Genomic DNA, 26,357 nt, shown 5'->3' with positions numbered 1-26,357 from the left:
TTAATGCATTTGTGAATATCAAATGAAATTATACAGGAAAAGTATAATTTAGTACAAATGATTCAAAGTTAAGGCATATTTCAACAGAAACAAAAAATTACGAAAATGACAGCTAATGCAGCTTTAAATATATTTTGATTTCTTTGCTAAAACCACTTACATATCAATTGTTAAATTATCTTATTGAGAGCTCTTAATTGGACGACTTTTTTTCATAATAACCTTCTTTTGCAATAACGATTGAAAACACCGATTATTTGCAGAAGACTAATCGATGATAAAACAGATCATTTAACAGATCGTGTTCATCTTGTAAACAGGATGGAATGACTATTTATTTTTTAATTCAGTAAGACTATGTCAAATGTCGGCCAAAGACAAAACGAAGCGCTTCAGCAGTGGGGTGAAATTCAAAAATGTGGCCTAAACGTGAACACATCAAACAGAAGATGTAGCGAACCAAATAAATAAGATTACTGTCACATAAAAATTCAAGACATGGGAAACCAGCCGTCACACGACTAAAGAAAAACCAAAAAACAATAGCAATATGAACACGCGCGGTATGTAAGTCCTGTCATGTGACTCCGTGATTTCATGAGAATGAGTCCTAGTCTACAATTCAAAATCATGGAGATGTGTCAGTTAGAGAGAGTTGAGTTAAGGGTTAAAAGCAAAACATCTTTTTGTGTAAAAAATACCGATAAAAAAAATATATTTCTATATAACAAAAGTGTTAAGGAAAAAACATAAAATAGAAGATTTTGCATTGTTATACAACCTTTCGAGGACACGGAAGTAAACAATAAAATGCAGATCGGTCTTCGGATTTCAATACGTTCTACATCGAAAATCTACATCGGTAAAGAAAATGAAACTAGAACGAGACTTACTTACTCTATAACACGGAGAGACAAAAATTGACAAAATTAGAATTAGGTAACAAAAAAAATCACCATAAAACAAGCACCTTTATCATTTTTGGTTTTATTGGATACTTTCGATAAACGTGTAGTTTTTGTTTTTGTTTTTGTTTTTGTTTGTTTTGTTTTTTTGGGGGGGGAGCGATGTGTGTTTTTGTATGTTTCGGTTGTCTTTGTCTTGACTTTCTTTGGACTTTTGATCATTGCCGTGATGTCTATTAAGTCTATTAGGTACACTTTAATAATAGTTACATAAGTGACTGGTACATCACTGATATAGTTCTAAATATGTATATACATATCTACCCATATAACCAATTCAGTTTATCTTCAAGTGTCATTGTCATGTGATAAAAAATAGATTTATTAATATGCACATACGCAACGCGCATTATAACATGGGACATGCAGGAAACATTTTATTGGTGGCATTTGTTATAACACAAATTAATACATATAGCATACAGAATATCAGATTTACGTTCCCATGTGGCTTAGATATATGTACATTTCCTGGACAATACTGTGACCAGAGTGATAAAGATAGTCTTCGTTGCAGTGACTGTGATCTAGACACAGTATGCCAAAGTGATGAAATACCAGAGCAATGTAAACCATTGTGCAAAGGTAAAACGCTAATGTAGCTAAACGTCAAAAATGTATATCTTGTATGTTTAATACTGTAACGGTATTTGCAAAGTTTGCTTTACCTCTTAATTCGTCTTTAACTTGTCAGTTTTTTTCATTTGAAGATAACAGAATCTATTAACAGAAAACAATACATGTTTAGTTTGAAGTGTTATGAAAAGTATCATTAACATTATTTTAAAGCCTTAGTTTTTTCAGTTTTAAAGATGAAAACAAAGCAAACAAACAAAATTGACAATGTAAAATAGTATGATTCTTCCCATTATAGTTATTACTCTTCTTCAACAGCAGTCAACATGCCATTTGGTGCTAATAGATCCAGAAACCGTTGCTGTGATCTTGGTACCTGAGTCACACATAAATAATCTGTATGCGTGTGAAACTATAGGTGAAACTATAAAGTACTATTCCATTTCTCTATTGTTCTATTTGTTTTTCATTCAGATGCAAAAGAACGAAATGAACAGTGTCCACAGCCCACAACACACCCATTGGATTGGGGAAAAGGTAGGAGAATTCCTATTTAATATATCATGCATTTCTTTCTTTCTTTATGGTATCTAATACTTCTTTGTTCGATCCTACTCTTGCCAAGACTGTTTTAAAAGATTGAAAGACTAGTTTAATGAAGTATTGCTGTTTTTTTAAGTTTTTTTATTTTTTTTATTTTTTTTATTTTTTTTTTCCTGAATAAGTTAAACAGACTTCTTTCAAGAGTACCGAACCATATTATGTAACATGTCTCCCTTTTTCAGGAAGTATTACTGTGTACTTCATATCGATGATTGCATTCTTAATTACTACAATTGTCTTGGTAGTAATCATGGGTGTTACAAGACATCACCAGAGAACTCAAAAAGGTATATCATGCTAACTAGTGAAAATAGTCGAGCCTATTCTGAAACTAGAAGTAATAGTAAAGAATCATGAATTAAATGTTTTAATTTTTATAAGACCGCAACAAAAAATATGGTCATATAACGGTTAGGCGCTGTCGTCGTCCGTAGGCACTTTGTTTCTCCGCCATGAATTGAATTAGCTGATTAATCTTTCATATTTTTTAGAGGAAGGTTTCAATTGATTTCGGGGTCATGGCCCAAACCGTTAAAAATAAATGTCAAAAGCATATCATAAATTAAACGATATATAACTGCAGTAAAAAACACATATTCATGCCAATTATATTGATTCACAATATATATATTTGTTACCACAATAGTCAGACTGGGCTTGATTTGAATGGGGATGGTTGTGACTTGAACATTTTTAAGAAGTATTGACCAAAAGGAGTGGTCAGAAACAAGTATTTTTTTTCTTATGTCCAGACAATACCCTGACTTTTAGGTAATGAATCTCTATGAAATTGTATCACAAAGTGTCATACCACCAAAGGAAGACTGCGATTTATTTTGAGGATAGGGACTTGAACCAGTTTGGATGTAGGGGCTAAATTGTAATAAAAAACAAGCATTTACATTATCTCTGGACAATAACTTTAGAAACCGTGAATGGATTTCGTTCAAATTTTACTACAAGGTGCCATATGACAAAAGTAAAGACTATAATTGATTTATGTGACTTGAGCCCAGTAAAAGTAAGAATAACGTTATTTTTCTTATTCCTGGATGATAACTTAAGTGAAATGGAATGCATCTCTTTAAAAGTACCAGAAGTTTTTGTCATATCCCAAAACTGTATCAAGTTTGAATGGTGTATACATACATTCCTAAGTTTTCATGGTTTTGCCATGGTTATAGAAAGGCTGTCTGTGTCTCATTGATATTTATACATCTCGAGAGAGATCCTTCTGAAAAAATGTTTACACAGTAACAAAATTCGTTGACAAAACAAAACAACCCATTCTCTTTATTGAACAAGCCGCTCAAAGAAACAAAAACAAAAACAAAAACAAACAAACAAACACAGAAACAAATATCACATACTTTATTTATATATGTATATCTTCCTTTCTCATTTAAACTTAATCTTAAGTGCAGGGAACATCACGGAGTTGTTTATTATATATAAATGATTAAACTGTGTACATTTATTTGTTCTCAAGGTCCTTCACGAATCCAGCATCCCACGGACAGCCAAAACTCACCACAAACACACGCGTTGCAGCAACGTGGATAAAAACAGTCACTTTCGATTTTGCCAATTTGATATTATTGTTTGAGTTTGAGATTATGTAGTCTTTCAATATTTCTTTCGTTGCCTTTGAAGAGAAATTGTATTGTATGTTGTTCTTACTAAGAGGATGATAATTTAATTTGACTATTCAAGTACAAGTACGTAAAATGTTTAAGACTTTTGGAATAAATTAAAAATAAACTGAAAGAAAAAGTTTCAATCTTAATGAAAATTTACTTCTCCAAAACCTTGTATAGGTAAGATTTCCCGTTTTTCCTGTTTCTTCTGGAAATCGTATCAAAGTTCTTACCGGGTTATAGTCACTTGCAAAATAACAAATGCTACTGGCGGAGCGGGAAATGTTTACCCTTCAGGAGCACCTGATGCCACTTCCGATTTTTTGTGCGAGTAAGTATTACATGTGCATTTTAAGTTATGCCTTGTTTTCCTTATCTGTAGTTTTTATATGCTCTCTATTTTCTGTTCACTAAAATGTGTATGCAGATTATCTTGGTTTCCAGTTTTTACGATAAGGTAATGTGTATCTGAATTGTCTTTATTGACGCTTCGGTATTTTTTTTTATATTTTTGTAAAAATTATTCGTTGGTATTTTGCACCTTTGGCATAACTACCTTTTCTTAAAACTACAGTATTTTACTCTTTCATTCTTTGAGTATACTTAAACACTATATGTCATTATTTATAACTAACAAGTCCCATCGGACTTTTGCCAAGTCAGGACCATTAACCTGGTTTCCATCTTTTAGGTTTTTTCCTTGATATTGATTTTTTATGCGGACTTTTTTTTTTTACTCGGAAGTCACGTCAGTGGCTTCGAGTATTGTAAGTATAAGAATGACAAAAGGGCTTCCAGCAGAATAACTTCACGGACGGAAATGCTATCTTCAAATTAATGCGCAATTCTCTTTTAAACTTTAAATATTTCACCGATATCCCAACTAAATGCAAATACAAAAGATCCAAATTTAGTGTAACTCGTGTTGTGATGGTTCATTGACATGCACAAAAAAAATGAAATGACTTCATCACAAGTCTCGTGTGATGTATTTCAAGTTTAAGAGTTAATCATCCGAGTAAAAAGTACTTTATTTTCTATGCTGAAGCTGTTTGATTATCAGTAGAAAGTCATGGTTACTAATAAAAAAAGTCATTTTAGTCATGCAAAAAGGGGAATTTTCATTGATGTTATTGTAAAAAAAATTATACACTTTACACAATTAATAAAAAACGGGAAAATTTAATGCACAAAAAACACGGACCATTTTGTAATTTCTCCATGTAATATGATAAAAACGGAGTACAAACAATCCAGTAATTGAAGACATTTAGCAATAACTAAATACAAAACCAACCTATTTACGTCATTATTCATAGGCTATAACAATACTAGTTCACACAATATTAGAACAGTAAAGTGTTCAAATTCAAAACCTGTATGCCAAGGTTATGTGTTTTCGGAATCACCATTAATGAACACAAAGTGCTCCATCTATCTTAATTGTCTCTCCACTAATTATGGCACTCTTGTCGCTCAGTAGATACACAACCAAGTTAACAACATCATCTATTTCTGCATAAAAAATTATAAATACTAGTTTATTCATCTACATGTACAATCTACACTTATTCTGTTAATGACTTCACAAGTACCAATCTATATACAGACACTGCCAATGGTAGGAAGGATTCATGGTGTAGATAAACCCATTTTTGCGACTGCATACACCATATTTTACATAACTTTAATCCTTCCGTATATACATCTGTATTGTCTGTATCTTGGAGGAAATGAACCAATTCAAGAACAATTCGTAGTAAATTCTAATTTCATGTACAATTCATATAAATTTCAACAAACAAAAATCGAACTTAGAGAGGTCATGTGATAGGTAACTTTTTGAATGAGAAAATAAGTGAAATTTGTGGATTTTTTACATGCATTAATCACCTGTTTAATGCTACCCTGAATTATATGTTTTACGTAGTATTCTTTTCTGAAGGTAATTGCATGTTGGTATTGTTTATATTTTTTCTCTTAATTTTGTGTTTTCTTCATGCCTCTGTTATTTATTGTCTTTATTTCTGTTATATGAAGTTCGTTTTATAACTGTATCTAGTATCAAGTTTAAAAGCTCACTACATCTTAACAAAGTATTTTTCGCATTAAAACTACGTATGGTTATTTTTTTCTGCAAAATGGAAACCTACGAGTAATCGTTTGGATTATTATGCTCACTTATATAACGACTGCCGCTGACAAAGCAGGACATGATTCTTCTTCCGGAGCAATTTATGTCACTTCCGTTTTGTGTGGGAGTAAATATTGCTATTTCTTTAGTTTTTCTTGTCTAACCTCTTGTTTCCCTTATCTACAGTTTTGTTTTTTTTTCTTCATTTTTTGTATAATCTATTTTATTGGTTAACTTTAGTATGTATATTGATCGTCTTTTTTTTTTCGTGTCTTATGTTTAGGCATGTATTTTTTTAATTTGATGCACTGTTACGCTTCTGTATTTTTTGCCGATATTAGAAACAGGCTGCTTAGTTTTACATTTTTTTTATTTGTCTATGTTATTCAAACAAAGAATTTTTAAAGTCTTGTCTTTGAATTATGGATATAAAGAATTTATTATAATTATAATAAACAAAGGTAAATAAAGAATACATTATTATTATTAGTTTAAAAGACTTTAAAATCTATATTACCTGGGAACTTCTTCATTGGTGTTTGTTCTAGGGTCTCTTTAAAATATTCGGCATAGGGAATCGTCATACTGGTCCAAACAACAGTCGGATTAACTGAATTTACTCGTATCTTCAAAAGGAATAAACAAAATGATTTTCGTATCAATGTAAATTTTATCGCGTCTTATGAGGGTAATATGCGACGAAATCCGAATTTAATCAGACAAAAACAAATTCTCCAAAAAGTAAAAGGGTAGCAAACCAAACTTCTTTACACCGCGTTAAGGTTACCTTTGAAATGGTATTTAATATTTTCAAATTTTCAATCGAACATCATAAGTTCTGTTAGTGAAAAGCGATGACTTTAACAAATAGCTTCATTACGTAAAATAATGTATTGTACTTACATTATATGGACCAAGTTCTAACGACATACATCTTGTCAACATATCTATAGCTGCTTTAGTAGTGCTATACACAGATCCACCTGGAAATGCTCGGGTTGACATCATACTGGACATATTCACTATAGATCCATGAATTCCTTTCTCCACCATACTCTTTGCCACCACCTGAACAATATAACTGAAATTAACCCAGTGATATCTTCACTTCAATCTGTACCAACCCTAACCGTTCAAATGGGCCATTCTCAATAATACTCTTAACAACCCCATTCTATTCAGTAGATCTACTAAGTGTAGACATCTTGAAATGGGGCACATTGTTTCCAATATAGCTGCCAATTGTCTACTGTATTTCGGTATTTCTACATTTTTTTTAAACACAAGCCTATTATATTTCGTCGATGATAATCTGAACAGTCTAATTTTGTTGTTTTTTTTCTATTTAATAATTGGCTATGGTAAAAATTTTGTCTATTGAAAAATAACATAAATTTTCCATGTGCATATTGTTTATTGCGCGAAGTGCAATAAACAAATATGCACATGGAAAATTTATGTTATTTTTCAATAGAAAAAAATTATTATAGCCAATTCTTATAAATTTATCTTTAAACATGAGAAAAGTAGCTCTGAATTTAGGTTACAGACCACCAATTCAACCAATGAGCATTTGGAACGTACGCAAAAATAGTCCTACGCAGAAATTACCCCTGTTCCTCATAGTGCTGTGAAAAAAGTTCTCATCTCATTTAAAAAATTGAAACAGTTTCTGAAAGGAAAAACATTTCTGTACATTTTATACGTGCATTTTGCTTCTTGTGATGTGAAGCCTAATCTCCATAATGATTTCTAAATATACCCCTATCTTGTGAAAACACTGGGATTTCCCATGCTATTTATAGACACTTCACTTCCAGTGACCAGTATTGCACTGCAAGTCGGCTAACCCCACATGCCATTCTGAGGATTGTGAGCTGACATATGTAGAATCATGCTGATATATAGTCATCTGCAGGTTAAAATTAAGGTAAAGTCCAGAGAATAGGGGCGTGTCAATATTTTTTATCCATTGAGATATAACAAAATTATTTTAACCAATCAGATTCAGTATTTATCTCAAATTAATTTATATACCGAGAAAAACAATTTAACTAGCCACTATTGTTGTTGAAGAATAGAACATTTGGTAGTAGTTTAAAGCATTTGTCACATGGAATTTGCTTGAGAAATCCATTCAAAATAACATTACATTATTAAAATATATTGTTCACTACTTACCTGTCCAATGTTAAACGCTGCCTTGAAATTGATATCGAATATCCTGAAAATTGAAGGGAGATATAATTGAGTCAGTATATTCTGAAGATACATGATGCTTTGTCCAATTCAAAAAATGTACTATCAGAAGAACTAGAGAAAAACAAAACTATAGACACATCAAAAGCCTACCTATCATTTGCATTTAACAAAAGACAATATATTTTAAATGGTACATCTTGGTTGTCCTAAATATAGGCGAAAACAAATTACCTAAGTGTCGAAAATAGGACAATACAGAAAAATGAAAATCCAAGTATATGGCCAAAACATGAAAACAAGAAGCGGGCACGATATACAAACAAAACGTAGCAAATAGAATAAAATACAAAAGAAAAACAAACCATCAAACAAAAAACCTAAAGCAGTTGCAATATTAGCGAACATTACATCAGGTACCCCAGAAGTTACATCAGGAACCCCAGAAGTTACATCAGGTACCCCAGAAGTGTAAATATGGCCTGCTTCGCTAGCGACATCTGTCACCTTGAAATTGAGTAAAATCCAGTTAGAGTCTAGGTCTTATAATATAGCGCCTCGACATACTCTCTTAAGGCGAGTCACACTTTAGTTACGTTATGTTATTTGCTGTGTATGTATGTTTTTCATGTCTGGTCTTTGTTCCTGGATTACATTCTTTTGATTACCGCTAGAACCTTGGTTCCCTTGATTACTCTTTTATAAAGAAGCCACAGCGAAAATTACCACAGTGACTTAATGAAAATCGCGATAGATTTCGTCATATTTTTTTTTAATTCCAGTTTATTTGTTTTGTTTTGATTTTGTTTCAATATGAAAATTCTCTTCAAAAGCAAACTGAAGTTACACGTTGTCAATAAGACTGTTCTTTATGGTTTCCTATAATTTCATCGAACATGAAAACGTAAGATTACTAATTAGCAACTGGTATTAATTAGCAAAATTTTACATTAGTTTGTGACTTTTGTTGAACATCCATTGTCAAGAGCATTTAGTCTGCAGTTTTACAAATTCATAGAAAATAGCTACCAGAGATATTTTACTGCCTTGCCAAAACTGTTTTGTCTGACTTTTATTGTTTTATTGTTTTTCAATGTATTGTTGTGACTCTTTAGGTTTGTATCATATACGTTTTCTTAACACGGGTTTTCAGTTTATGTTAAAAAGTTCTGAATCGTGGGCATCTATGTCAGCCCTTAAATAACCCATAACACTTCCAAATGCTTGACGATCCACGATTATTAATGACAGTGAAGCGTATCACAAATAGTAAATTTATGGATTATTCAAGATTTGAGTCTCTGGGTAGGGTTCAGGCATGAAATATTTTTTATTATAATTGATAGTAAACATTTGGTTAAAATGGTATGTTTTATGGCCATAATGCTGTATGTTATTCTGTCGACGAGTGAAATTAATTGAAAAATACTTCGAATTGTGTGATTCAATCAAATAAGAAAAAGTATGCGAAGATATGACAAGCAAGAGAAAAGCGTCCGAAGAAAAGAATCTATTTTCAATTTTGAAAATGTTGAAATCTACAAAATGGTAACCGATCATCATAATCATGGCAACTTCGATATATTCAATTTCTGGTTTAATGATCACATTGGTAAAATATTATTGCTCTATTTTTGGGTACTTTAATGCAGTGTCTCATTATGACAGTTATTTATCGTTTTAAATTTCAACCTACATATCTAGATCCTGCTTCGAGGTCTCTAAAAACATGGTAAGTTGGCCAACACCAGCATTGTTAACTAGGAGATCTATAGGTCCTATCAGACTCACAGCTTCACGCGTTTTATCCCAGTCTTGTAAGTCTACATTTATAATATTAATGTTCGGCACCTGCAACACATAGGTCTTCAAAACATACATTAAATATTGTTTGTACACTGCAACCAAAAATGATGAAGTAAAGTGTATTTCTTTTATGTTGTCAATTAAGAAAGCACTCAGTTTACTTTTGCACAGGAAAGGGAAAGTGCGTTATGTCATTGTAAAACAATTGAACTGGTCGATATTGTATGTCAAACAAGCATTTTTGTTTTTCTTAAAGGTGTTTATCTTCTCCTGAAACTTTTTTTTTCAAATCGTATGCATTTGTTGAATGTTGTCTGTTCTTTTTGTATTGTATTTCTTCATTATTTGTTTCACACCAATTACGAGTTCTCCTAGTTTCCCTCATACATCGAAACATAAATCATGTGACGATTCCGCAACATTGATACAAATATTAGAATTGTGTGCTATGTGCACATATGAAATAATTCGGAGTATAGCACCCTCCCCACCAAAAAAAGTAATAAAATATACCACCTCAGATTTCAGACTGTCTAGATCTTCCTGTGTTCTGCTCAATGCATAGGTTTGGGTGCCATATTCGTCTAGTCTTTTAGTAATGGCACGTCCTATTCCTAAAACAATTTTTATAAGTTAACAAAATGATTCTTTTTTTAAGTATTTTAGGTTTAGAGTCAAGTTGCGCTGTCATATATTTTAGAATAGCACTGTTTAAATAACACTGTAACAACAAAGTTGAAAAAGATAGCACTTATATCCGTAACATCCTTCATTTCGTGCATTATAAAGCTAGGACATCGTTGCTTCTAGCAGAAAATTTGACTGTCTTTTTGTATATAAACCACTTTGAAGTTCTCCAAAATATTTCGTTATTCAGTGTTAGCCAATCAACTGAACGATATGAATGACGCTAACCATCAACTGACTGTTCCTATACTTGCTTACTCAATACGGTTAGACCCGGTTTGCACTCATATGTGGTATTTATAATACATGACGGAATGGGGGGGTTCTTAGCGCCTTTGGTTATCATTTAGGGTCTCCCAAGGACGGTGTAAAGCATCAAAGCGTTTAAACAGATCCCAGGCATATTCATACTAGTGAATGTGGGTCATGGTGTATTCTGGGAAATCAGTTATCATCTGACCACGTTCATTCGTTAAATTCATTAAATGCATTGTCGCTTGATTTAATGTTGATCCGTGACCTAGCGATCCAATTTGTGATCTTCACGCTATATATTGTACAGCCTACAGCATTTGCTGAATCTTTGACTCAGCAAAATACATCTTGGGATAAAAGCAACACTTTCCAGTGCATGCAAGGCAGATAGGTAAGTCAACTTATTGGTGCATGCCAGTAAATTGTTGAGAAATCTCCAAGTCCGAAAAAATAATTTTATGTTTCCGATCATCATTCTAAAATTTTGTAGGGCCGATAGATAGGGTTTTATTTTTATTTTTATTCAAATTTGAAATAAAATAAGTAATAGTGACACCAAATTCAGAATACAATGAAAACCATATCTGCAAAGACTAAACTTATAATAGACTTAGTCAATGGTCTAATGCCTGTTTGGATTCGGTTATGGGGATATTTTTTGTTTGGACGATGGTGGTCAAAACAAAAGAGATCTCAAGCGCCGAATCCCAAAAGGGATTATCCACGACAAAGAGCACACTCACGGCATGTGTGTTTTCAACCGATTCTATATATAAAACAACCAGTATTTCTAACTCTGTTTTTCAATCTAGGATTAAAAAAACATCTTTGACTTTATTTTCTTCTTTTTTTCTGAAAGACAGGTGGCAGACTTTTTTTGTCATAATCACGAATAAAAACTTCATTGGGATGTCTGAAGGAGGGTCGGTAGGGTGACCGGAAACATAACAATTTTTTAGGCCTAAACGTATGGTCTATATATTACTTCTGCAGTGTAAGAGATTGTCTGGCAAGCTATTTTCTGAGTTTGTTGGGGTAAAACACATGGCATTGAGGAATCTATTAAGTTAGGGTAGTCCCATTAGCTGTCCATCACTGTAACATGAAGTTTTGGGGACTCTACATTATACATATAGAGGTTATGTGCACGTAAAAGTACAGTATACATGCAAGGACGTTAATATACACTCCCGAGGTGCTCCAACGATTTTTAGTTATTTTACATATATATATGTCAGACTGCATGTACTGATAACTCTTTATAATTTTAATTTAACCATTTCTTGTTTATGACTTTGTGCTAATAAAGTAAAGTTTGTATTGTACATAAAAATACAAGTTTAGTCACCTCCATACTTGTACATTGCACATGTAAATATTACTCTTTTTTAATATGTTTACAGTATAAAATCGATTATAATACTTAACGTTTACTTGAAACCATTTTTTATTTAATTTCCGATACATAGGAAACTGTCACTTTATGACTTTATGTGCATATTATTGTGTGGAAACAGTTTAAAAAGTTTTACAAGTACGACGGGTCAGTCATGTCTATTTTTGTTAAAAAAGTCTGTTTGATATATGTGAAATCAAAACACCTAGATACATGTACAAACACGAACAAAATCTAAACTTGACAAACGTGTTGACTATTTTTCAAGTTTCGGTATATTTGTGCATATATTTGTATCACTCAAGATTCTCCCTCAGTATTATTTCTCCAAATGGTAAAATTTGATTTTCAACATTTGTGCTTTAGCGTAATAAGTGGAGAAATAGTTTAGGAAATAGAAATGAGGTTGTAATAATCTCCCTTTTATTTTGATATAGTACACATAAGTGCATGTAAGTTAAAATACATTGTACATGCAATGTTCTTTAAAAATGTTTTATAGCCTTGTGATGTTAGATGAAATTTTCGTCAGATGATTCAATAGACGTTGAATTACACAGTAAGATTTACTGTATGATTATAGGTGTACGAGTAACAACATACACTCAATCAACAAATCCATATATATAACAATGAAAAAAAAATGATAATTTTTGTAAAGAATTCAAAATGAATGTCTTATTTACAGATAGACAGAAATGGATGAATCGCTTCTCTGTTAAAAGGATGAGGATTTTATTTAGTACCAAGACATTTATACTACACACATGAAAATAACTAAGTTTTGTTAAATTGTGAAGAAGAATACAGAATTTAATTATATATTATAAAGAAAGGTTAATGACAGTGTTGTGAAGTTCTGAATGTACATATACGTTATGTTGATTCTGAAACCAAATGATACTGGCAGTGCCTCTGGATATATTTTATACAGATGCAAAACAAGTACTATAGTATACAGTTTTTGTCCAAGGAAACATTTTTCAGGCTACAAATGTATATAACTATTTAGAAGTTGATAAAAATGTTTGATACAAGATTTTATTGAATTTTTTATTTTGAAGCGTTAACTATATGCAAGTATCGATGGATTTAAAATGAAAGTCATTCATATACCGGTATTGTAAGTTTGTTTCAGAAGAATTTCGAATGTTTTCTGTTGAGTATATGACTGTAAGTGGGATTTTTGTCCATTATTCACTTTTATCTTTTTGTAATATATATATATAAAAAACATGATCAGGAACTTTAAAACAACTGAATTCCGAGTGAGATTAAAGTTTATCATCATAAGATAGAGTGATATTCAATACCTCCAAAAGGACACATTTATGTATCTGAAATAGCAAATTCCTTCCATACATATATATAGAGTGGTAACTCAGTGTTATTAATACTAAATGTACATGCAAAACCATATGCAGTGTATATTTTACACTGAAAGTGTGTAATAAGTCATTTCGTGTAGTTACTGAAATTTCAGTTAATATGTATAATTACTAAGCCTTTTAGAAAAGATATGTTATTCCTTATTCTGCTTAGTGGACAAATGTGCACAAAAAAAAACCCCAAAAAAAACAGGTCTACAACATCAGATTATTGAAATGAAATACAGCGTTTTGTATTTCAATTTATTGGGTTTTTACGTATCAAACACACGCCAGATATTATACATAATTCCTGATATTTTAATTTCATCATTATTATGTATTATTCCTGAAAATTTCAGTAATCATACATAAACATTTCTGTTATTATATATATTTACAGAAACTTTCAGTAATTATGTAATCTAATTCCTAATTATACACTTTTACTCCTCCAGGACCGTAACTATCATCGAGGGAACGGAGGCAACTGTCTCCCCGAAAAATTTCGGCAAAATTCAGAAAAAAATATTTTTTTAAATAGAATAACTCAAATAAACTGGAATGCCTATTTATGAAATATCACAATGCACAGTCTCTGTCTCATTTCCGGATTCATGGTGGTCGACGAAAACAGGTGTTTGTTCATACATATCACAACTCATACGTTATGCCAGAGCTTGCCGAAACTACGCAGACTTTTTGTATCGCGCTAGAACTCTAACAAATAGGCTTCTGGAACAGGGTTATGTTGCTACAAGATTGAAGTCATCACTACAGAAGTTTTATGGTCATCATCATGAACTCGTGGATCGTTATGGTGTATCCATCAGCACCATGAAAACTGATTTATTCAACGGGTCATAGTTCTCCTTTCCTCTTTCGTCTACCCAGGACTTGACTTTTTATGAGCAACTCGGCGGGTGTTTCTAGAAAAGCAGAGGACGCTTACCCTACCGGTGCACCTGGTCCATGCTCCCAGTTTTTAGTGGAGTCCGAGTTGCTCATTTACTTTTGTTACTTTGTATGTATGATTTTAGTTACTTTATGTTCTTTGTTGTGTATGTCTGTTTTCCATGTCTGGTTTTTGTCCCTGGATTACATTCTTTTGATTACCGCTATAACCTTGGTTCCCTTGATTACTCTTATATTCTACCCAGGAAAAAGTCAGAATTTTGATGCCACTTAGAGAGAGCATTTATTTTCCAGTTGTGTAATCCACATTGCAACTTAATATCCATTATCACATGTATGATTTATTATTTCACTTTTACATCAAATTTTAACATTCTATGAAAAATGGGACATATAATTCAGAGGGATCGCGAACTAAGTTGGACGACCATTTGATTTAAATTTGAGGGGCAGGACTAGGATGTTTTTTTCAGACCAATCCATATATCTATACTCGCTACGACCAAGATCGAAATATTTATTAATTACCCATGCCAAATTAAAATATCTATTTCTAAATAAGGCCTATTTCGAGAGGAGGTTCCATCTTGCATTCGGAGCAGAATAGAACAATAATGGAATAATGTCAAACTAAGAAAAAAACAAATAGTTTCTTTTTTAATACGTTTATATCAATTCAAGAAATTTACGTTCCCAAATTCCTGGAAAGGTCCAATCTTATTCCGTTGAATGGAAACAAATTTCGAACCTCGAAACCCCCTTTCATGGTGGCCTAAATCGGCGGCAAGCCCCTGCCTTTTCTAACTTTAGCCCTTAGTTACGGCCATGTCCTCATACTTCATATAACCCATTCAAGGTTCCATGAGCTTTAATTCCTAGCGAATCCATAACGAAACATACTCTCGTTATAAAAACTATACCCCTGTGACTTTAACTTTTTTTTTGTCCTTGTGTACGTTTCCGACTTTTAACTTTCTTTGTCATTTTGTATGTGTTGGTGACGTTTTCGAGTATGATATGGCAACACATTGTTTACAAAAAGTAGAGATCTCTTAAAAATATAATTCAACCGATTTCCAACTAATTTCTGCATTTTTTTTCATATAGGAGTTGAAAATACATTAATAAATCAGTAATCTTACAATTTGTTTTTTAATTCAATTTTGATGGTGTGAAACAAAAAATACAAAAAAACAAAAACAAGCAAATTAAAAACTAAATCTGTTTCATCAGAATTCAGATTCCATAGCAAATTTATAATATATACATTGCATATTGAAAACCATTACAATTTAAGACCATTACAAACATCAAAATTTCTTTACTTTTCTCGTTCATCAATTTTTCAGCTGGACAATATAATTAATTCCTAGGTAGACATTGCAAAGAAAACACGTTAAGGAAATATCATCGATTTGTAATTCATAATGTATGCACAGTTATGGAGGTGGTTTTAAGCCATTTAAAAGAAACACAGGGTAAGTTTCAAAGTTAACTTACCTTTCCCTGCTCCCGTTACTAGAGCTTTCTTTCCTTTGAAAAAATCCTCCATTTGACCTTTTGTAAGATCTAAATGTGGATTTTTTGTAGGTTAGGTAAAATATCTTCACTACCTGCAGACGATAGCATGTTGAAGATATAAACAAGATTGGCCTTGGGCAGTTAATGTCATAGCCAACATTAAATTTGATTTAAGTACGCAAGCTTCATTTTTTTCGACTTGTGACGAAAATTAACGCAAAATGAAAATACCAACGGAACAGAAATGTTATTAAATGTTCTTTTCAAGCGCGGTAGACCTTAACTGGGAATATGGATCAGTGGCACTGGAACGGTAACAGTACCGTGAGTTACCGGCTCTCCGACTCGATCACACATCAAAGTAATATTGGCTGGAACGATTTGGTTGCTTTAAAAGGTTTCACAAATTTTCGTCACTAATACTTCAGCAATCCTTCATAGGAATGATTTGAAATATAGCATGCACTTTGATTGATTGTACCATGTGTAAGATTTTTGGTCATGCAACACACTCTTTTTACTCGGAAGTCACGTGACTTCTGAGTCTTATAACCATCTGGACATTCGGTTGCTAATCGCCTTATAAATAATTCCATCGCGAAAGAAATCTGGCGGATGAATGTTAAAATGTATCAAATTGATTATTTCGTATAAATACATTGCCCGTTTTACGATACAAATTATATATTTTCCATATATGATCGTCAAAGAAAAATTCAAATACATATATAGGAGTTTGAACTATATCTTATCAATGCCTTTGATATCCATATATGGATTCCACGTGATTATGTTTAAACCTCAAAAAGGTTGTCAAGATTACACACTGAGAAACAAAATAAAAACGAAATGAAACGAAACAAAAAGATGGAAACGAAATTTATATGAAATTTTGAATTATCAGTATTGTGTGTATGTGTGGGTTTAGTAGTGATGAATGCGCTGATCCAGTTGTAATTAATTAATCTTTTTCAGAAAGAACAGATTCCCATCAGCGGATTCTGATGAGCGTCTTTAAAAGTTTTTAAAATATTCATAAATATATTGTGATTTCCGAGGTTCAGTACCATCGGCGCTTTGATTTTTATATTATTATCAATAACCGCCATAGATAGTAAACTTGCAGAGGACAACAAATGATAATATATAAAGTATCCCATTCACACAGTTCTTCTTCTTCACAGCCTCGGCTATTTTTAAATCAAACGTTGTAACATTTACATTCATATATAGCATGCTTCATCAATAAACTACCTGACGGCGTGGTAAAATTTTTATATTTTATTATTATTATTGAATGAGGATATCAAGATTTTCTTTCTTTTATTCTTTTAATTTTCAACTGGTTCCCGGTTCATATAATCCCAGATCAACTTCCGGTTGGCAATCCATCATGCCGGGAACAGTGAGATATATTGGTAGGAAAAGTCCCTTTCGTGGAAATACATTGTACTGGTTTGCAGCTCATCTGAGAGATTTAGGCATTGGCAGAGTAGTTGTTAGATCTAAAGAGGCAAACAAGTTTCCTGAAAAATGTTTTTACAGAATAACTGATATGAAGCCAGACTTTTCTCACCATGATCCTGTGAGTGTAACCAAGGCCTTTATATTTACCTGTACTTTTACACTCCCTGATGTAACACACATATAACTCCTATCATAAAAGGTTGTTACTTATAAGAAGACAAAATCATTAGACCAAAAGCCCCAGTTTTTAAGATGATATAGTGGTTTAACCTCTTTCTGGTGTAACCTCAAACTGGTGCAATCACAAATTAGATTTTTTTTATCAAGAAGTGTTCACTAACATATTCAGATCAGCTCAACATTCCATATATGGTATATATTTTTTTATATTTTTAAGTTAACCATTGTGATTTACAGTACATTTCACTTGTGTACCCTAAAGTCAAAACTAAATTCATATTTCAATATTGATTTTCAATCTACACTACACTCAGTGTTTTGTGTTTCTTTAACACTCAAGTCAGAGTTTTTAATCTGTGTTAGTCAGTGAAACACTGTGGCAGTCAGATTTTTTACAGTGAAATGTGAGTGTTGCACCCACCCAGCTGGGACATTGTATATTCCTGTTGTTAATTGTGTACAGAGGACCACCGACCTGGGTGAAAAATCATCCAGCACGGTGAAGTTTATCTCATTGATCTTCACTGACAATATGAACGTTAGTACTCGAGCTCGCAGGTCACTGACCTCCAGAATTCATTTGGGACCCCAGAAAATCACAACAAGGGAGTCCGGAGGACATCTGAAAATTCTTAATCCAATCGCGGAAATCAATACTAATTGATTTGTCCAGCTTTAATCCAAGGCGTCAGTACAATAAAACAGTGGTTGAGGCAATTAGCACATGGTATTAAAGATTGACAGATATATAACGTGAAAATCATAAAAAAAAAAGATATTTTTCGTTGATACATACTTCATGACTGTGGTGTATTGAGTAATTATAATTAATTGCAATCCATGTGATTACCAGACACACATCACCATTGTAAATAAATTTCTAAAAATAGACAATTACAATGTATATTTGTGCGAGGTTTGTCAAGGGATTATTTTTATACAGGAGTAAACATCGGTCGGCATCAATGAAAGTTTGAAACCATTTAACAAAACTTATAATTAAAATAAAGATATATGTAGTATGTATTTGAAACGTACATTAAATAAGAAATTTCTCAGAATTAACTTGAAGCATTTTAGCTGCCGAAAACGACCAGCTGAGGACCCCATCTAGTCCTTGTTTGGACAACGTCTTGTAACTTATGTAATTATTACTGACAATGTTCCAATCCTGATTAAGGGCTACTTTACAATTCTCATGTACACATTATCTTGGGACCTGTAATTAGTTTATTTTATTTCTAGAAAAGTCATGCAATTATTAAATTTATCAGAAACTAATAGCATCACCAGACTGTTTTTACAAGTCTGTCACTCGAACCAAACTACAAAAATCAATCCTTTCAAAGTGATTTATTTATATTTATGAATAGTAATTATCAATTTACAAGTGCAATATTAAAATATCAAAAGATTGCATTATTACTTGGTAAAAATATGAAGTAATATTTCTACATATCTCCCACTCATTGGACGTAGCTGTAAATAAAAAAACAACATATAAACAAATGATAAACATGTACTAAATATAAAAAAAAGATGCTGCAGAATTTTTAATGACATGACTAATTTTTTTTTTATCTTGACTGGAGTGCTCCTAATTACCTGAGAAACAAAAACACAATATACATCGTATTTTACAATGAATTCCCTGTTATGCCTCATTGAATTTTACGACTATTGCAATATACAAACAGTCGGTGTTTGCTAGGTGGAATCTGGGTGGTAAACACTCAAAATGTCAGTGTACCACCAAGTTTCACTCCGGTCGGACTTGAGTGTTAGAGAAACAAATGTCATTTAGTGTAGTGTACAATAAAAAAAACGGAAGTGATTAATTGTCTGCTATATTGGAGGCATTCCTTGATCCAAATCAGATGATAATTAATACATGCATGACAAAGAATTTCACCTTTACACCTGGACTAGGCTAAACAAAAACAATAATGGAGGCCGATGACCCATGTCATTCATTTATTCCTAAAGGAGGTCAGCATTCATGATAATTATTTGATATTGATAGATAAATATCCATCAACTTTTGTTTCGGAATTCTTTTCGAAGAATGAATATTTTTAGCACTGGAATTGGGTTAACCCAGTATAGTATATAGGGTGGTTAGGTCTACTTTTTAAAGAAAAGAAAAATTTAAGGACAATCAATTATCAAGTATACAATTTTGTATGAAATACTATTCAAGTCTAAAATAAGATTTTTGCATTGTAAAATGATGAACAAAATAGCTCAAAGTATCATGTCTATGAAAAAAAAATCATAATGTAGAGATCCCTGAGGTTAAGATTAATAATTGATTCCTAAGTAGGAAAATCAACATGTATATTCACCAAAAAAACATACTCAGAAGGAATATTAATAATCATATTGTAGTCATTGACTAAATAATTATTGACTTAGTACTAACAGGGTTTTCCCTAATTTTTACTGGAACTAGCCAAAAATAGCTATGAACAGGTCAAAACTTAATAATGTTGCATACAGTTGTAAAAAAACTCAGTTTGAACAGGCCAAAGTGGGCTTGAACCATGCCATTTGGCCTTCAGTTGCTACTTAGGGAAAACCCAGCAGTAATCATGATGTAATTATGGTTACTCAATTTTTGACAGCTGTAATCAAATACATTATACTAACAAGTAATCATAAAAAGGCATGATTACTGATTACACATCATTACTGCAGAAAATTTTATCAATTACACCAACCCTACTGTATACAAATGTACATTTGATGATATGAGACATGAGACAGGATAATTCTGATTCCTGCATGATTCAGTTGATTATAAGTTAGTCACTTGTTCCCTTATGACTATATTTGAAACAAAGAGGACACCACTTCCAATTTTAGCTCACCTGGCGAAAGGCCAAGTGAGCTATTGCCATCACTTGGCGTCTGTGTCGTTAACAATTTTTCAAAACTCTTCTTCTCTCACACAACTTGACCAATTGGAACCAAACTTAGTATGATTGTTCCTTGGGGTATCCTGCATAGAATTGATGTGGGGATTTTTGATTTGTCGAAAAACATGGCTGCTGTTACTAAAAATAGGACCTCGGGGTCAGACAGTAGTTTTTCGCAAGTGTCTCCAAAACTATAAGGTTAAGCCAAACTATAACGTGGATAAAAGTGTTCAGCATGATGAGATCTGTCTGTGGTTAAAATTTTGTTTTAATCTATTAAGCCATGTTGGAGTTCTTTCCCTTTTTCAAGGTTTTTTGTTATTTCAATATTATTTCATTCAAAAATCTTCTCCTCTGACACTACTGGACCAATTGGAATCCCACTCAGTATGAATTTTGATTTGTTGAAAAACCTGGCTAATATTGCTAAAAATAAAACATAGGGGTCAGACAGTAGTTTTTTACATATACATGTATCTCCTAAACCATAAGGTTTAGCCAAATTTTGACATGTGTAAAAGGGTTCACCATGATGAGATTTATCTGTCGTCAAATTTTCATTTTAATCTGTTAAGATTAACCACTTCTAACTATTCCATTACTTTACATGTTAAAAAAGTAATTTTCAAAGTTTCACTGTGAATTCCCAGGACAAATGACATCTTAAAGTTGCTTACCATTGCAAAGCTAGGAAATTAAGGCTTTCAAAATCATTATGCTAATGGTACGATGATTGTAGAAATTCTTCACAAAATTTGCTTGAATAAACAATACTAAAAATCCACATTTTTACCTTTTCTGCTAAATGACTGCATGGAGGCAAATTACTCACATGTGTAAACCATATTCAAACACTTTTATAGTAAATTACATATATGGTTTTAAAGCACACATTCTCAGCTTTATTTTGAATACTTTTAATTAGAATACACACAAATAATGCACTTACAATGCATAGGTCTAGGTTCAGTGTGTTTTTGGTACTACATAGAGGGGTGGCCATTTGACCCAGAAGTGGTTAGTGAGACCTAAGCCATCTTGGAGTTACTGCCCTTTTTCAATGTTTTTTTGCTATGTTTAATGTTAATTCTTTCAAAAAATCATTTTCTCTGACACTACTTGATTGATTAAAACCAAACTTGGTATGAATGTTCCTTGGGGTATCCTGTATAGAACTGATGTGGAGATTTTTGATTCGTCAAAAGACATGGCTGTCATTAATAAAAATAGATCATTGGACTCAGACATTGGTTTTTTGCATATTATATCTCCAAAACCAACTTAGGTTTAGCCAAATTCATTCAATCGCTGAAATGATCCATAAGGCCTATATAAATCTCCAGGGATAAAAGTTGTCAGATGACTCCTTGTAAGAGTTGGTGCCCTTTAAAGGTAAAAATTGAGGGTTTTTTTTACAGTTTTCAGGCAATATCTTGATAACTATGATAGATAGAAAGAAACTTACAGCAGCTGAAATGATCCTTATGATAAGTCCTACCAGTCTGCTTGAGTCAAAATTTTTGGACAACTTCTTGTTAAATTTATTGCCCTGGAAAGGCAAAATTTAGCCAGATGAGTGATTCAGGCTCCTGGGAGTCACTTGTTAACAACAGTTACACATATCAATATTAAGCAGGTGTAACTTATATTGATATTTAAAAAAAATCATGCTTTTTATAGTTTTACATCAGCTAGGATTTCTGTATAACTTGACCAAGCTTGAAGATGTTTGATATAAAAAGATAAACTTTTTTGTTTTTGCTAAAGATACAAATCTAGTAAAAACCCTCATTTAATACTACTGGTTAACTTCCTTCAGACTGAAATCATGCTCTCAGTGCTTTTAAGATTAATGGTTAAATTCTTATATATTACTGTTATGAGAACTTATCCTGTATTATTATTTTTTTTTAAATGACAAGGGCCAAATAATTAACATTTTTTCAAATTGAGTAAAAGTAAATGGACACTGTTATTTTATCACGCAGTTCCATACCTCAAAAGGAAGGTCAGAACTGTTTTGGGGGATTATTACCGAACTCCCTGTTTTTGAATTGTGGGGAAAAAGAGACGAAAACAAACATCATCTTGAATATTTGTTGAGAATGTTTATTTCTTGACCAATTAATTTAATTGTGTTTAATATACAAGTTTCATAATCACCCTTATGTCGAATCTGGTGGAAACTGATTCGTAGTTTTATAATACTCAATGAGAGGATATCAGGTTTGAAGGCTACAAGAACTTTTATATGTGAAAATGCATCTCCTAACTTGAAAGTATCTGAAAAATTCTGTATGTATCATTTAATTATTCTTTGTAGTAATATGATTCAAGTATCTGTTCCCTTGACTCCCATTGCTATATCTCTAATCTTATGCCTGTTGACCCCAACTGACCTCAATATGAATAAAGAACTTTATGAATTGAAGTGAACTTGTTTTATTTTAAACAAAATTATTGCTTTTGTCTAGTTGTCTGAGTTGTTCATTTGCTTTTGTTTTTTGGTTCTTTTTGTACCTGTTATTTTGGTTATTTCATATTCTTTGTTGTGTTTGTCTGTTTTCCATTTTTGGTCTTTATGCTTGGATAAGATTCTTTTGATTTTTGCTAAAATCTTGTTTCCCTTGATAATCTTCCGTTACAAATGAATTTTAGGGTTTTTTTAATTTATTTTTTGCCCTTTTTTTAGGTCAGTCTATATGGTTTCAATTTTAAGAAAAAAATATTTCAGAGGTTTTAACATATGTGGAGTTTAATGCTGTATACATATTCTTCCAATTGAAACATAACTGTTACATGTGCAATATCAAATATTTAAATTCTTTGACCATGTTTTTTTTGGCAAAAAACCATGAAATGTACATGTATGGTGTGTCTAACATTTAATCACTGTCCAATTCAGATCTGTATTGAGCTGAATGTTTTGTCCACAATTGACCTAACTGTTCTAAGTTCAACCTCTATGGTCATATCATGCTACACCCTGCAGAACTTTTTATTTATATTTAGTTTGTGTAATACTTAAAAAAAAAAAAAAAAAGGATTGGAAAAGTTGAATACTTGCATTGGTACTACATGTATTTGCTTTTTCTGTTGCAGAATTTAAGGAAAGGAGATGTTTGGGGGGAACAAATATTCAGAGGAAAAAATTTTGGTGTTGTTAAAATTGAAGGAGGACACTGTAGTGACTGGAAACTTATTCCAAAAGAAGAGGAAGACAAGTTCTGTGAAATAAATGAAGTGTTTGAAGACAAGCAAATTGTGACAAAACTTGTTAAATTTCCTTCTTTGATGGGAGCTGTGCTTCAACAAAGAAATAACTATCCAGAACCACCGCTGTTAAAAATGAATGTGCCTGAAGATGTTGAAGGTATACCCTATAATCCTGAGTCAGATAAAAAAGAATGCACATGAAGGTGTGGAAGGTATACCCTATAATCCTGAGACAGGTATAAAAAAAAGACATGCAGCTAAAACAGTCATGATATTTATATTTAGAAACAATTTAAAACAAGTTATTTGTGAAAAGAAACAGTAATTTTTACAATAAAGTGTGACATTTGAACCTGTTTAAGTACATTTATAAATCTAATTTTGTGGTATGAATGGAAATTGTAACTAGCATACAATACTGGATAAAGATGTAAAAAAAGGCTTCATTGAATGTACTTCATGTTTTATTCACCCCAGAAAATTAGTAAAGTATATAGGTGCAATTTGATTCAGTCCAGTCTTGTTTTTCTGAAATTATTAATGGACTGCTACTTAAAACATGGCCTTTGTTCCTGCCTTTGTGTCTAATGTTTTTGTTAAGCCGTTCTTTTAATTTGTTTTCTACATTCAAACATTAGTTGTATTAAGTTAAATTTTATTTAACACAGATTTTTGAACAGGTGCATGAATGTTTTTTTTTCAGTAGTAAGTACATGTAGATGCAAATTGCATTTACATGTATATATATCTTAAAAATATATTAGTCTGGGAACAGAGTATCTTGATAGGGTTTAAAATGTCTAGAATATGTGAATGATCTAACATGACTGTACTTTTTTTCTAGTCTCCTATTTAGCTCACCTGACCGAAGGCTATGTGTGAGATACAATTTATTGTCTTCATCGTTGACATTAACAATTTTTCAAAACTACTCACCTCTGACACCACTAGACCAATTGAAACCACACTTGATATGAATATTTCTTGGGGTACATGTATCCTGCATAGAACTGATGTGGGTTTTTTTTATCCTTCAAAAAATATGACCGTCATTATTTAAAACAAAACATAGGTGTCAGACAGTAGTTTTTTGCATATATCTCCAAAACCATTAGGTTAAGCCAAATTTTGACATAAGATTAAAAGTGTTCAGCATGAAGAGATCTATCTGTGGTGAAATTTTCATTTTAATCTGTCAAGCCATGTTGGAGTTATTGCCCTTTTTCAACGTTTTTTTTTTGCTATTTTTAATGTTATTTCTTTCAAAAATCTTCATCTCTGACACTACATGACCAATTTGAACAAAACTTGGAATGAATGTTCTTTTGGGTATCCTGCATAGAACTGATGTGGGGATTTTTGATCTGTCGAAAACATGGCCGCCTTATTAAAAGTTTAGCACTGGGGTCAGACAGTAGTTTTTCACATACACAGTGTATTTCCAATTCAGTTTGGTTTAACCAAATTCTAACGAAGGATAAAAGTGTTTGGCATAATGAGATCTATCCGTGGTCAATTCCCATTTTAATCTGTTTAGCCATGTTGGAGTTATTCAATGGTCTTTTTCTCAGATAAACGGATCGCCAAAATGTCTTTGTGAAAGAATATACAAAAAAAATGTTCAATTTGAAAAATATCTTGAATTATTACCAGATAATTTGTTATTTACTCTGTGCAAATTTAGATGCTGTAGTCACTGTTTGCCAATGGAGAGGGGAAAGGTGGCAGGGTGTTGCAAGGAATGAGAGACTCGAGTGACATCGGTGATGAATTCCATTACATTCTACCTTGCAAATATTTTTTCTTTAGATAGAAAAAAATTACTTTCTGAGTATTGTTGGAAAAATCCTAATATTTTTAAGTTTGATAATCTGTTCAACACAAAAAATATTATAGTTTTAGAAAAATTAAGCAGATTTTTAAAGTTGATAAATATGAAAGTCAGTCCTCCTGGTTAATCTTCTAAATTTATTAAATATTGTATTTTTCACGCATGCATATAATTGATATACATTATTGTACATGTATATATGTTTCTCTTCAACTGTGCAATATATAGTTTATGAGAATAAAGTTCATCATCATCATTTAAATGAACAAAATACCGGGAAAGTTGACCCAAGCCATTTGTTCGTTTATTATTAATTTAGATCGAAGATCAGCATCGGTACAGCAGTCACCAGAGCCTTTAGATTAGTAAATCATGTTAGCACCTGCAATTATCTTACACTACGGCAGTAAAATAGTACAATTAGCATACCCCATTAAGGTTCAAGTACAGATAGTAAGGTCCACTTTATAGGTATATCTAATGTATCAAATTGAATTCAGTATTTCTTACACCAATAAACAAATTCAATAGACCACTTTTACTGTGTGAACTGAATATGCTGATTAATTTGATTGGCCCAATTAAAAAATAGTTGTACTCTAACCTCTTTTCAGTACCTGTTGTAACTGTGGATATATTTAAGTTACCTACAAATGCTGTATTTTTAGACGCATGATAAACTGT

General features: G+C 32.1%; 3 protein-coding genes and 1 long non-coding RNA gene across 4 annotated transcripts; 3 read left to right on the top strand and 1 right to left on the bottom strand.

Annotated features, from left to right (window-relative positions):
• Positions 1–1,271: 1,271 nt before the first annotated feature.
• LOC148618634 (uncharacterized) lies at positions 1,272–6,398 on the top strand. Its single transcript, XM_088577719.1, has 4 exons — positions 1,272–1,550; positions 2,016–2,078; positions 2,327–2,431; positions 3,634–6,398. The coding sequence occupies exons 1-4, from the start codon at positions 1,295–1,297 to the stop codon at positions 3,705–3,707; spliced, it is 498 nt and encodes a 165-aa protein (XP_088433845.1). The 5' UTR covers positions 1,272–1,294; the 3' UTR covers positions 3,708–6,398.
• Positions 4,893–16,092, bottom strand: LOC148618632 (carbonyl reductase [NADPH] 2-like). The gene is made up of 7 exons (XM_088577723.1): positions 16,041–16,092; positions 10,437–10,534; positions 9,811–9,965; positions 8,097–8,139; positions 6,819–6,983; positions 6,433–6,541; positions 4,893–5,296 (listed from the first exon to the last, which is right to left on the bottom strand). The coding sequence occupies exons 1-7, from the start codon at positions 16,090–16,092 to the stop codon at positions 5,193–5,195; spliced, it is 726 nt and encodes a 241-aa protein (XP_088433849.1). The 3' UTR covers positions 4,893–5,192.
• On the top strand, positions 12,323–13,297 carry LOC148618633 (uncharacterized). The gene is made up of 2 exons (XR_015921405.1): positions 12,323–12,405; positions 12,947–13,297. It is a non-coding gene; the product is annotated as an uncharacterized LOC148618633 (long non-coding RNA).
• A 1,327-nt stretch (positions 16,093–17,419) lies between the features above and the next one.
• LOC148618631 (small ribosomal subunit protein mS34-like) lies at positions 17,420–25,929 on the top strand. Its single transcript, XM_088577718.1, has 2 exons — positions 17,420–17,646; positions 23,729–25,929. Exons 1-2 carry the CDS (start codon positions 17,455–17,457, stop codon positions 24,041–24,043), a joined length of 507 nt encoding a protein of 168 aa, XP_088433844.1. The 5' UTR covers positions 17,420–17,454; the 3' UTR covers positions 24,044–25,929.
• The last annotated feature ends 428 nt before the right edge of the window (positions 25,930–26,357 follow it).

This window comes from Perna viridis, chromosome 4 (genome assembly GCF_037379345.1).
Source record: "Perna viridis isolate PV_CMFRI_1.1 ecotype Kerala chromosome 4, ASM3737934v1, whole genome shotgun sequence".
Taxonomy (NCBI): Eukaryota; Metazoa; Mollusca; class Bivalvia; order Mytilida; family Mytilidae; genus Perna; species Perna viridis.
This window is presented reverse-complemented; position numbering and strand designations above follow the sequence as displayed.

Coding starts and splice junctions, on each gene's coding strand:
- LOC148618634 (XM_088577719.1), top strand. CDS start 1,295: ATGCACATACGCAACGCGCATTATAACATGGGACATGCAGGAAACATT. Junction 1,551..2,015: donor ATGTAAACCATTGTGCAAAG/GTAAAACGCTAA, acceptor TTTTTCATTCAG/ATGCAAAAGAACGAAATGAA. Junction 2,079..2,326: donor CCCATTGGATTGGGGAAAAG/GTAGGAGAATTC, acceptor TCCCTTTTTCAG/GAAGTATTACTGTGTACTTC.
- LOC148618632 (XM_088577723.1), bottom strand. CDS start 16,092: ATGGAGGATTTTTTCAAAGGAAAGAAAGCTCTAGTAACGGGAGCAGGG. Junction 6,542..6,818: donor TAGAACTTGGTCCATATAAT/GTAAGTACAATA, acceptor TTCCTTTTGAAG/ATACGAGTAAATTCAGTTAA. Junction 5,297..6,432: donor ACCAATGAAGAAGTTCCCAG/GTAATATAGATT, acceptor TTTTTTATGCAG/AAATAGATGATGTTGTTAAC.
- LOC148618631 (XM_088577718.1), top strand. CDS start 17,455: ATGCCGGGAACAGTGAGATATATTGGTAGGAAAAGTCCCTTTCGTGGA. Junction 17,647..23,728: donor ACTTTTCTCACCATGATCCT/GTGAGTGTAACC, acceptor TTTCTGTTGCAG/AATTTAAGGAAAGGAGATGT.